We start from the raw sequence: 13,492 nt of genomic DNA, 5'->3' as shown, positions 1-13,492 counted from the left end.
CTTTAAAGAAAAAATTGGAAAAAATGAAATTAAAAAAATAATAATTTAACCGGACATAAACTACGAAGGAAAAATGTGATAAAAAAAGAGAATGACTACTATTCTTGTTTGGAGAATGGAGGTTTTGCAATTTCCATTCATAAAAGGAAATTGTACTAATAATTGTCCAAGGTCCCCTGGATAATCCTTTCAATCTTCTTCTTTTTTCTAAATTTTCCTCTCCCCACCCGTATTTTCCTTAACCTGATTAATCAAGAAAAAAGGAATGGAGATGCATTGCATGCAACCTTCTTTTGGGTACACCTAATATTCTTCTTTTATTTCTGTAGTTGATTTTACATATCAACTGCACCCCTCAGGCGACCAGCATCAATTGCACCGTTCAGACGACCAACAAAGAAAATATAAATGAAACTATATTATTAAATTTTTCGTCATGTCCTTTTACATTTGGATTATAAATTAGAACATAGCAAGAAAATCAATTTTTTGCTATTTGTTGGTCACCGGAAGATGATTGCCAGTAAATAAGTTTTTAACATCCAATATTATGGAATACCTATAAGATTTTAATTAGGGGCGGTAAAGTTCAACACGACTAGATCACGACACGAAATAATTAATTATGTTACATTAGGGTTGAAGGGTCCAACATGCCTAATCTATTTATACCTGTTTAATTATAAACAATAAAATTATTTTAACATGAACCCTCACAAAAATATACATTAATTCATTAGCTATATTAATTGGGTTGGGTTTTGTAATAACTATGTAAATTTGAGTCTTTTAAATTACTATCTTGTTTGGCCAAAAATATATATCTTGGAGAACTACAAAGACTATTTTCTAATTTGGTTAGATTGAGACTTACACAATTATTATTTTTTTTTTTATGAGGATTATAAATAACTTAAATAATATAATCTCTAGATTTTACAAATAGTATAACCCATTTAATAAAAAAATAACAATTAAAAAAAAAAAGAGTTAACACGTATAATCCATTTAATAAATAGGTCGGGAGTCAAGTTAGTTAGTATAATAACTATCCATGAACACACAATTGTTATCCCTAATTTTAAAGACTTTAACTAAGTGGACTTATTTATTGCATAATTGACTAATTAAAATAGTAGTTGTAGCAACTCACTGTAACTATTCGATACAATAATTATTATTTTTATTTTTTATTTTCATCTTTACAAAAAACACACTTCCACAGCCACTTCTAAAGAGACTTTAACGATTGACTTTCTATTTTAAGAAAATTAAGGCACCCATTGATATTAGTGGTCCATTTTTCCTTTTTAAGATGTTCCAAATTAATTGCCCCCTTACAAAAGTCAAAGTAAATAAATGCTCATTTTCCGTCATTGCCCTTTAAAATTTTTAAAAATTTCCAACTTGGTAATATACATATTTAAGCTAGAAAGAACAAGTTAATAATTTTCAAAAGGTACAATGAATTAATTACATGTTTGGTATAAAACTTATAATACTAAACATGAAAATCTAAGTGCTTATTTGGGATTGCTACTTCTGTTTTAAATAATTAAGTTTAGATGTGTTTGGTGGCCATTAAAAAAGCTTTTAATGGTTACCAATTTTAACTGTGTAGAACTGTTGAATGAAGTTTTAAAAATAGATTATAAGCAGGAGTTGAATATTTTAGGTATATATATATTTTTTCATAGACAATTTTTTCATTCCTTTATTTTTTTATAAAGACAATTACACTCCTTTCATTATAAAGTTAATATTATTTTAAAATTAACCATACAAGTGTTTTAAAAAATATTGTTATTAGACAAATTAAAAAATAATTTAATTATAAAAAATACTTAATTTAATATGACACCAAATATCTAATATGCTTGCCTTTTTTATTCTAACAGGTTTTAAATACTGGACTCAGCATTGCAAACTTCTGGTATTGAATTATGCACCGAGTGGGCCTCCTATTGGTCCACTCCTATCTTGGTCCAACCGGTTCAAAAGCGACTGCTGATTATCTAGTGATAGACCACATTGCATTTTCACTAATGATTTATTATTATTATTATTTTTCTGACAATGTTAGGAATGTTAGTAGAATAGGTGTTGTTGATAGTAGGCTTTTTTGTAGGATGAGAAATGTATTTCACCTAAGCTAAGAGTTCTGAGATCAGTATCAAAGTAGGGATCCAAGCAATACAAGAGACTCTTTGAAATCAAATATTAAGAAAGGGAAGACATTATCTAATACCTAAGTAAACTCGAGCTCAGTAGTAGTTGGTTGTTAGAGTTTTCTAATTTTGCCTTTAAGACTGATTAATGCTCTCATATTTATAATGCCTGTTACCCTGATCAATGTTTGGGGCAAGCTCCCTCTTGCATGAGGGTTTGAGGATCTCCTCCCCTGATAGATGGGACATTGCCAAGTGGGCTGGGGCGCTTTGCCCCCCGGTCTAAAGGGGAAATTGGCGCTTCCTCTTTAATGCAGGTCTCATCAAATGTCATTCACATTTAATTTACCATTTTAGTCTTACTTAGAGCTCGACCTCGGGTATCAATATCCTCTCCCCCTTACATCTGCTCCTAATAGAGGTAATTCTTTGGATCCCAACCATCTGTCCACATTCCCTCAAATTCTCAAGCCTGGAGATAGGGAATGGAGTCCCCTCGGGGTACTGCCTTCTCGACCCTGCGAGACTTTATTCCAATCCTGATCCTCGAGACCCTTTCAGTTTGGGGGGGGGGGGGGGGGGGGGGGGGGGGGATGGGGGCAATGTCCAAGGTTCCATTTATAAGAGGGAACTTGGAAAGTGATAGAGGAGGAGGGACTCACCCGACTGGAGAGGGGTACGTCCACAGAAAAGCGAAGGGTAGCGACCCCTTTCTCGTTCAGCAAGTTAAGTCATAGGACAAGTAACTCGAGATCACTTGGTCATTTTCAGGGACACACCAGATAAATTATAGCTAGGTGTGTCTTTTCAGTAAATAGTATCACGCAAGCAAGTGTCGTGACACCTTTATTAACGGGTGGTGAGGATCGAAAGCCAGACTCTCCCATGCCCACGAAAAGTCACTTACCACTTACCAATGGCCGTCAAAATATCTGCAAACCATCAAATGATGGACATCTAAACAAATGACTGATGGTGTATATCAATATTTCTATTACGCAGTACTTTGATAGTTATGGCCCTCTGTTTTAAGGTTTAGGTTCTAAACCCTCAAACATTGGTCAAATTAATTGTTAGTTAGTCAAAGAATACAAGGGAAAAGCTTGTGCATGTTGATTTGTTATTGGGCTGACATTGGGGCAGCCCAACTAAAAGTCTAGTTGAACTTTCAGAACTACGAATAACTAAAAACATGCAAAGCTTCTCATCAGCCATTAACTACATTTCTTTTGATTTTAAGTGTAAATCAACAATTCGGAGCTCCCAAATACAACATTATTATATCTGGTGCACAAAATAGTAAATAATTGAAATTTCTTCCTTTATTTACTGAAAAAAAATAGTAAATAGCACCTTAAATCTAGAAATAAAATAATTTTTTTCTAAAGTTTAATTTTAAGACATTGATTCAATGCTCAAAATGCAACATTAGTGTACGTGGATTTTGATGTTCAATTAATGTACTGGTTGGCAAATGGTTGGATTTTAAATTGCCTATTAATGGCACTTAATTTGTAGCTCAGTGGGCTGTGTGCAATTGGGAAAAACAAACCTGTTAAAGAAACATAATAAGCATTAATAAAAGATTGTTGAGATTAAATTTTTGGCTCCACTTGAATAAAAGAGTGGACATGAAACAATTGAAAAGCTATAGTGGTTGAGGGATTGGATTGTTTTGTTGGGCCTATACGGCCCATAGTTGTGCTCATCCAATCCATTCTTAAAAGCTTGCCCTTGACCCTAATGACAGGAACAAGAACTGTCCGACAATTGCGCCCTAAGTCGAGCACGATTCGCAATTTGACCTAAATTAAAGCATCAAACGACTCCAAAGTCCAAACCACTCCACCAGTTTCGTTGACCGCCCAATTGAAATAATATACAGGGGGCTCCACAGATGTCCTTATCAAGGGCATTCATGTAATTTCATTTCTTCATCGTCCGTTTTTACCTACCTTTCCTCACTTCTTTTTTTTTTTTGTTTCTCTTCACGAAAGTCACATTTATTTATTTATTTATTTTTATCAGTATTATCCTTCATAAAAAGAAACTGTACCAATTTTTGGCCCCCATCAAAGCAGGTTCTTAATCTCTCTATATTTTTATATGAATTATTTAATGCAGTACAAAATTAGAATCAAACTATAAAATTAAACATCAAAATGTAATTAAATCGAACTAGTTGTTTGTTATCTTATTTTAATGTGTTTCTATTATTTTAACACAAGGCTATGATTACGTTAATGCATGCATTATTTTCTGTATTTTAAAAAGAGGAGCTTTTATTACAATTCCCATGCCTGTCCTCACTCGCAAATGTCGTGAAATATCTGTCTGAGGGCATATTAGGGGGAAGTAGACAAACCTTGAAGTGGAAGTAGCAATTACTTTTATTGAAAAGGAAGAAGATCAGCATCTAATGCGACACAGGCTCGTTCTCTTATCACGCACCCTCATTTTCCACCTTACACGTGTCCCGTCTTCTCATATTCACCAAAAATTTACCTTGGGGGTTCACCATATAGTTTATTTATTATTTTATTTTATTTTATTTTTTGTAAAAAAGAAAATCAAACAAACCGAGTAATTACTCTACTCCCTCCAAATGAAAATTCTCTATATTTAATTTCCAATTTTTTTCTTAAAACAACTAACATTAATTTAAAACTTGAAGAATTATATATTCTTGATACAAATACTTTTTACTTATTATCTTTTGAGTTTCCATTTTCTCTCTCAAAAAAAAAAAAAAAAAAAAAAAATTCATATCGAGCAATAGTCATCACACATAATTGTGAAGTGTATATATATATATATATTGTAAAGAAGTTCAAGCAAAAGCTAAGATGGCCATATATACAATATGAGGTAAAGCGAGAAAAACAAACTTAATATTTTAAATTTGAGCAAATAACACATTTAATCTTTAGTTTTGGTGTATAAGTCCGTTAAGTTTTTAAAAATAGACAAATAAAGACTTAATTCATATAATATGTCAGAAAATAACATTTAAATAGCTATAAACTGCCCCTTTTAGTCTACAAAAAATGACCTTGTACCATTTTACATATAAACATTTCATTTGTTTTTAGTTATGGTACTTTGATCATTTTAAATTTATTTTTTCTTTCACCATTTTTTTTTACAAATACATAAGTGCACTTTATTCTTTTAATCACTCCAAAGGGCATTCTTCGTGCAAAAAAAAAAAAAATATATTTATGAACTTTTAAAAACTTATAGGAGTTACATACCCTATTTGTGAATTTTTATTTTTATTTTTTCTAGGTTTGTAAATCACATTGTATAATCGTGCTAAAAAAAAAAAAAATTCACATTGTATAACCATATTTTTAGTTTCATTACACGTTTGATTAAAGTCAACACGATGGTATACAAGTGAAGGTGCATTGGCTTTAAAGAACCTCCCCAGTATGTTGATACTGCTTCTTCACGGGTCAAACTAAATGAGAATAATTAACTTAAACTGTCTACTAGTAGCATTCACGTCCGAAACACTACCCACAGTGCCCTCATCCATCTCTCTCTAGATTCTCTCTCTAAAAAGCCAGAAAACAAAAAGAACGGAGAGAATGTGAGCTTGACTAGGCGTTGGAGAGAGAGACAGATAAGAGTGCGTCTGTGTGAAGTGCAAAGCATTTCGAAGAAGCCACAATGCTCAAACACATTGTACTGCTCCTCACGTTCTTCTTAGCTCTCCGACCTTCGTATCCTCGACCTGGTCAGCAATCCCTACTCTATCTCTCTATGTATCTATGTATACTTATTTATACACATTTGTTCTTCAATTTAGGTGATGATTTATTAGTTGATACTTCCAAATTCAATTAGGGTTTGGAAGCAAAGTTCACTTGCATTTTGATCGATTTAATGTAGTTGTCGATATTGCTAAATTTTATGTACTGAACTGCTCTTGTTTATGAATCGATGCTCAGATAATAGGATTAGTTTATTCATTCTCTCTTGATTGAGTTTCATCCAAGTTTTCTTTGGAGCTCTAGTTTTTTTTTTTTTTTTTTTTTTTTTTTTTTTTTTTTTTATGATGGACTATCAGTGTTGAGACTTGGGTGGGAAAGTGCACAATTGGGATTTTTTTTGTGTATTTTGCTTTTGTAAATTAGAGGACAAAACGGGAAAATGATCTATTATGATTTGTTTGGATTCGGAGAAAATGCAGGAGAAAAAATAACAAGTGAAATCTCTAATTTTTTTTTTTTTTTTTTCGTATATAGCACCTGGTAAGAGAGGAAAAAATAAATTTAAACAGAGAACTCTACCAACCACGCCTAGAACATCTGATTCTCATTTTTATTTTCATTGTTTTTTGGGAATGTAAGCGTTAGGGGAAAAAAAGAAACTAAACTCTAAAATTTTTATCTTCCCTATTTTGTTTGCTTCGTTTATCTGAGAGACCCAACAGAATTTAAAGGAACCCCCTCAACTATAGCAAATTCAGCCGGTAAATTTTGACAAATTCTTTACACTTTTAAGGGCAATATGGTTTCCTTCAACGAGCTATTAAAGAAAAGGCAGTGACTCGATCCTTTTCTGAATTTTGAAGTGACTATGTTTAGGGATGTGTATCAAAAGGAATTTTTTTATTATGTCAAACGACCAGCAGATTTACCTAATCATAGAAAAATCAGGGATTTCATGAACATGTAATGTCAATTTGAGAATGCAACCTGCATGCTGAGATTTTTTAGATGACATTGCTCAAATTCTTGTCTTTGGTGTTAATGAATCATTAATTGATACTGCATTTATTTTATTGCTAAGGCAGCCATATCTGAGGATTACAGAATTTGACATAAATTCTCACCTGGTGTTCTATTTCTTAAATATGTTCTGTCATTGCAGCACCATATGCTATGCGAATAAGCTGTGGAGCTCGCGACAATATCCATTCTCCTCCAACCAATACACTCTGGTTCAAAGACTTTGCATATACAGGAGGAATACCTGTTAATGCAACACGCCCAAGTTTTATCACTCCTGCGCTTCCTACGCTTCGCTATTTTCCTCTGTCTGAGGGTCCTGAAAATTGCTATATTATTAACAGAGTGCCCCATGGCCATTATTTAGTTAGAATCTTTCTTGGATTGGTTGCAGAACCTAATTTTGACAATGAACCTCTATTTGATGTTTCCATTGAAGGAACTCAGATATATTCTTTGAGATCAGGTTGGAGCAACCATGATGATGAACAAGCGTTTGTTGAAGCTTTTGTGTTTCTTACAGATGGCTCCGCCTCTCTTTGCTTTCATAGCACTGGTCATGGAGATCCAGCCATAATTGCTATTGAGATTCTCGAGGTTGATGAAAGAGCATACTATTACGGTCCAGATTGGGGTCAAGGGATAATCTTAAGAACAGACAGAAGACTGAGTTGTGGTGCTGAGAAAGCAAAATTTGGTGAAGACTATAGCGGGGACCGCTGGGGTGGGGATAGATTCTGGAATTCCATGACAACTTTTGGTCAAAGTTCTGATCGTACCACATCTACCAAAAATAGCATCAAGAAGGCCTCAAATTCACCAAATTTTTATCCTGAAGCTCTTTATCAGACTGCTCTTATCAGTACTGATCATCAACCAGATTTAGAATACACTATGGATGTGGATCCCAATAGAAACTACTCCATTTGGTTGCACTTTGCAGAGATTGATCCTTCAGTCACTGGAGTAGGACAGAGAGTATTTGACATCGTAATAAATGGTGATGTTGCATTTCAAGATGTTGACATTGTGAAATTGAGTGGAGATATTTACAGTGCTCTTGTACTGAACAAGACTATTGCTGTTAATGGGAGGACTTTAACAATAACTATGCACCCTACAAAAGGTGGCCATGCGATAATCAATGCAATTGAAATATTTGAGGTTGTTTTGGCTGAATCTAAAACTTTACCAGATGAAGGTACATAAATCAAACTGCTCATGTATTCTTTGTTTATTTAATTATTTGTTGACAATTGTTTAACTCTTGTATGACAATTATAAGCCTTTCTATAAATACAACAACAGTAGCATTCTCATAGGAGTAAAAGAAAGTAGGCAAAAGTGTGGGTCGGAAGGACCCTAAGATGTAATCCAGCTGGTGAGCAGCAGCAGCCTTAAAAAATTGGATTTTGATCAATTTCCGAGGCAGAAGTAGCAATTATCATATGGAGACTTCTTGTGTCTGAACTGGTTTCTTGTTGCATCTCGTCTCCTTATCGTTTACCTTGCTTTCCAAAATGTTCTATAATAATTAAATGCAAGGTTACATATGTGGCTTGTGGACGAAAGTATTTTATCTCTCTCTGAGTTGATGTAATTGGTAACTCTGGTGTTAGAGGTGTTTTTCTTTTTTGCTTCTTATTTACTTTTCAGTGTGTGGTTCATGTTGTCACCTTTCAAATGTTTAGTGAACTGTTACCAATATGATTTCCCTCTTTTATTCCAGTTAAAGCTATGCAGACATTGAAGAAAGCATTGGGGCTTCCTCTTCGTTTTGGGTGGAATGGTGATCCATGTGTTCCTCAACAACATCCCTGGAGTGGAGCAGATTGTCAATTTGACAGTACTCGTAGTAAATGGTTCATTGAAGGGCTGTACGTTATTCATTTTGTGCTTCATATTCCATTTTCTCAACCCCTTCTGAGTTCTGACATTTTTAGACTATTTACTGCTTTATATAATATATTTCTTATTATCTGTTTCAACTGCTGTTTTCTTTATCACTACTTGAGGAAAGAATATACATAGTGAACTTGTAGAACAGTTTACCCTTCCACTCTTGCATGAGATCTGTTGCAAAAATAGTGATAACGAAATTAAGATTAACACCATCAAATGGATATGTCCAAAGATATTTCTGTTTGACTGTGCCATTGAGCTCCTTTCATTTCAGTTGTACAGTTTAAGTATCAGTTGGTTTAAAAGTACACTAATATGAGCTCCAGATATTTATCTATAATCTAAAATTTGCAATAAGGGCAACAGAATTCATTTTATTATTAATGAAGCAATTCTTTATCAACAATTTTCTTATAGGCAATTCGCGTTATATTGATGTTTCTCGTTTCTAAGCCAAGAAATAGGATGGTTGTGTTAGATAGCTGGTAGACAGCATACAACCTTTCAGTTTGTTTGGATTGGTTAGCAGGGAAAGGAATGAATAGCATCTCCTCTCATTTCCTAAAAATGCACTGTTTGTCAACTGTCAAGCCCCTATAAACATGGATTATGAGAATATTTGAAATGATGGAAAAAAGGTTTGTTGAGTTCAGATGTTTCTAAGTCAAAAATAATTTCATGGAAAGTAACTATTTTTCAATAGGTTTTTGACCACAGAAAGGTCCATCTGGTGCCTGGTATATTAAAACGTTAAGTGTTTTCTGTTACTTTTGTCTGCACAGTTTTAACTAATCATGCTTTTTCTTTGCAAGGTTAGTGGTCTTGACAATCAAGGTCTGAGGGGCTTCTTGCCAAATGAGATATCTGGACTGCACCAGCTGCAGAGCATGTAAGTATATTAATAGAGGTCCTCCTTAATTTGGACATTGTAAGGTTTTCTTTTTCCTTGATAAAGAACAAAAGAATTACTCTATATTGTTACCTTATATCTGTCATATCAAAATTTGGTCAAAGGATTTATCACCCTCTGCTTGCCAACTTCCTTTGATCTAAATGAAGTGATTTACAAGAAGTCGTTATCAACCATTAATTGAGGGTGCTAGGAGGGACATACTTGTTAACTAACCTTTTGGCATTATCTGCACAAAGTAGCTGCCATCAAAGATTCAAACTTGGTTCCACATTTTCACGGTTGGCTGCCCGAGCTTTTACCACTTCACTACGTCATAGGCCCTACCTTAATGAATTGATGATATATACTAGTAATGATAAAAACATCTCTTAACTTTGGTATTATTGTCTCTTACCTTTATTTTGTACATTTACAGAAACTTGAGTGGAAACAGCATTCAAGGGACCATTCCGTCTTCTCTCGGAACAATAACTAGCTTAGTGATACTGTGAGTATAATTTGTATATTTTTATCATCTACTTCGGACACGATTGGTTGCTTTGGTTTATGTTATGTAATTACCAATATTGTTTTGTGCAGTGAATAGGAGGTTCTCTAATTTGTGTCTTTTAACAGTTATTAAAGAGTGTAACATAGTACTTTGACTCATTTCTCAAGTGATATTTTAAACATCTCCAATAAACCATCGTGCCGGTGCCTTGTTTGTTTCGTTTTGGTACCTTGTTTCTGTCATACAGTTAATATTTTCAGCTGGACTGCAATTGAAAGCCTTGCTCTTCCAAAAATTTAATCTCCAAATTTTAATAACAAAAATCCTTCAGCTATAATCTCTCTTCTGCAAGTGACCTGTATGACTTCTTCAACGGTAAAATGCAATTATCTTATTAGATCCATAACACACTAGTTGAGCTCAAATATTTCAGACTCACTAGACACCAAGTGTTATAAACAATTTTGTGTTCCTGGGAAATTCCAGATGCAATTATTCTAGGAGATGAGATTGATAATATTGGTCTAACCGTTTCTATTTTTCCTATATAGATTACTAACGCAATTGTTTGGCGTGATCAAGTTAATATTTTAGATATGGCTGTGGAAAAGAGGCATGTTGCCCTTCTATATATTTCTTTCTTTCTTGCATCATACAATTACATGGCCTATTTAGTGCGAAAAGAATGCAAGAGTTCCAAGTGATGCTCAAGAATCTTATTGATGTGCAGAAGTAAACCAAGTGACAAAAAATTGTGCATGTTGGCACTATGGACGTATGTTCCTCATTCTCCATGTCTTGGTGTATCTTAGCTTGTCTGTGTTTTCAAGATATTACGATAATTGGACTGGAGGATAGGATGTGTGTTCAATATTTTGTGGATCAGTTGAAGGCTCAAAGTGATGCTTATACAAAATATTAGTTCATTTTGTATGAATTTGCAGAATTAGAAAAAAAGAAGAAGAAGTAGAAATGATAAAAGTCAAGGTTTGATGACCATAAAACAATAATTTTAGGCTTTGCAATAAAACTCTGTTGGGATTGTTAAAGTTCCTATCTTTAATGCTCTTTGAAAGAGCAACGTGAGCGTAATTTGTTCAAGAATGATGCTGAAGAAAAAAAAAAAAAAAAAACAACAGGCCAGTGGCCTAGCGGTATCAGCCTCTTACTTCCCAAAGGGAGGTTAGGGGTTCAAGTCTCAGAAGAGACAAGTGTGTATGAGTGCCACCTAAGAAAAAAAAAAAAAATCTCTTAGCTATGAACTGGTGCAGTTCCAAGAAAAATTGGTATTTGATAACTAGATTGCTCGTGCCCATGTGTATTTTTATTCCATGCTTGATGGTTCTCTTTGTTTTTAGCTACTCTGTTCATGTAATGTCTGAACTCATATATATATACATATACGAATACAGGGACCTCTCCTACAATTTTTTCAATGGATCAATTCCTGAAAGCCTTGGACAGTTAACATCTTTACAGAGACTGTAAGATCTTTCAAGCATCTGATTAGTCCGTGAAATGAGACTATGCAAAATAGAACTCTCATCTATGTTGCTCTGTTTTAGGAATCTCAACGGCAATTCCCTCCACGGAAGAGTCCCAGCAGCACTAGGAGGAAGGCTTTTACACAGGGCAAGCTTCAAGTATGTTCTCACTATTATCAATCAAAAAATATTAGGCGTTGATACAACTTGTATACATGCTATGGAAAGTGTAAGTTATTTGTGATGTATTTTACATTGGATACTTACTGTGGGTGCATCCAGTTTTACTGACAATTCAGGTCTTTGTGGAATTCCTGGACTACCAACATGTGGGCCCCACCTTTCCTCTGGTGCAAAAATTGGCATTGGGTTAGGCGCAAGTGTGGCATTGCTCCTCATTTGTACCTGCTTAACGTGTTGGTGGAAAAGGCGGCAGAATATTCTCCGAGCTCAGAGAATTGCAGGTATGGACATCCATTTTAAAGCTTATGGAGTTAAGAATACATGGTATCTTGTTTACTGTGGTTAACAGTAAACACCTCATAACAATTTGTCACATGAAATGTAACATGATAAAATAATCGTTGTTAATACCGCAAGTTTGCTTATGAGCAGTGAGCACCACCACTATACGAAGATAGTGCAAAAAATTTGTGGAAATAGTCCCAGAGGTTTAGTCTGTACCTAGCTTATCCTGGCAGTATCATCAGTTAATGGGGCCACACTGGGGATGGCCTTTCCATAGAGAAATTATTCAGTATGAAGTGCCTTGACACCCCCACCCATCTCCTCAGTCTCAGGACCACCATTGCCATCATTACCACCACCATTACACACACAAACTAACACAAAGCATGCGTTTGTTCAGTACTGAGCTGCTCTGTTGTTTAAGTTCATGCTTTCTGTTCTTTTGTTTTTGGTACAGCGAGAGATGCTCCGTATGCAAAAGCAAGGACCCAGTTCTCCCGTGATGTGCAAATGGCCAGGCATCATGGTCATGAAAATGCTCGAACTGCTGCAGAAAATGGGCCGAGCTTGCTTGCTTAAAAACTTGATCATAACTGTGAGATATGATGCAATTAAAATTCAGTCCCGTTTTGGTGGCTGCATCATGAGTATGTTGCAGAACACGAAGAGCCATAGCAGTTTGTTTCATTTGGCTCTGTAGTTCACATTCATCTTGTTTTATTACCTAGGAATGTGCTTCCGTTTGCTTCAAAGTCTTGTTTGTCAATCCCAAACCCAGAATCACTTCTAAAAGGTCAGATCCCTCTTCGACAGGCTATGTAGGACTAATGTAGAATCTTGTATATCACTCCCATTCTTCTCTCAGTTTTGGCAAAATGTGTGATAACTTATGAAAAACTTAATTTATATATACAAAGGAACTAAGCAGATTATGTCTTGGTATCTTGTCCATAGCAAAGGTCATTTGGGAGGATCATGGCTCATGGGGAAGGAGTATATTCTCATTGTTATGATCTCAGTTTCTTGTTTGGCATTCCCATTGACTTCTCTTTATTTCACGCAAGAAAAATGCATTTATTTCAGTGTGATGATACCATGTCATTGGTATGCCAGGTGTGTTAAAGTTCTTTTTCGTCCTCTACCACTATCAACATACCAATACTCAAAAAACACCAGTGAGAAGTTGATGCATATATGTCAGAAATACCATAGAGGATAGCCCAAAAAACACCAGCGCTTATTGTAGCTGAGGGACAACCCAAATAGGGAACGGTTTTACCTTCTTCAAGTTACACCGATGGATGCTGTGATCTTCCAAGTTAAAGACA

General features: G+C 34.7%; 1 protein-coding gene across 2 annotated transcripts; it reads left to right on the top strand.

The window, feature by feature from the left end:
* The first annotated feature begins 5,674 nt into the window (after positions 1 to 5,674).
* LOC132316174 (receptor-like protein 4) lies at positions 5,675 to 13,108 on the top strand. Of its 2 annotated transcripts, XM_059814691.1 has the most exons (9): positions 5,677 to 5,910; positions 7,050 to 8,108; positions 8,637 to 8,784; positions 9,627 to 9,698; positions 10,138 to 10,209; positions 11,625 to 11,696; positions 11,778 to 11,855; positions 11,979 to 12,160; positions 12,622 to 13,108. In XM_059814691.1, exons 1-9 carry the CDS (start codon positions 5,844 to 5,846, stop codon positions 12,741 to 12,743), a joined length of 1,872 nt encoding a protein of 623 aa, XP_059670674.1. In that variant the 5' UTR covers positions 5,677 to 5,843; the 3' UTR covers positions 12,744 to 13,108. The 2 variants fall into 2 exon arrangements, with proteins under 2 accessions (XP_059670680.1, XP_059670674.1); XM_059814697.1 differs by lacking the exons at positions 11,625 to 11,696; positions 11,778 to 11,855; positions 11,979 to 12,160; positions 12,622 to 13,108 and adding an exon at positions 10,943 to 11,348 and having other exon boundaries at positions 5,675 to 5,910.
* The last annotated feature ends 384 nt before the right edge of the window (positions 13,109 to 13,492 follow it).

This window comes from Cornus florida, unplaced genomic scaffold, assembly GCF_030987335.1.
Source record: "Cornus florida cultivar Cherokee Brave unplaced genomic scaffold, ASM3098733v1 CherokeeBrave_3.0.0_Hap2_Chr01, whole genome shotgun sequence".
NCBI lineage: Eukaryota > Viridiplantae > Streptophyta > Magnoliopsida > Cornales > Cornaceae > Cornus > Cornus florida.
The sequence above is the reverse complement of the archived record's forward strand: the minus strand, read 5'-3'. Positions and strand labels throughout refer to the sequence as shown.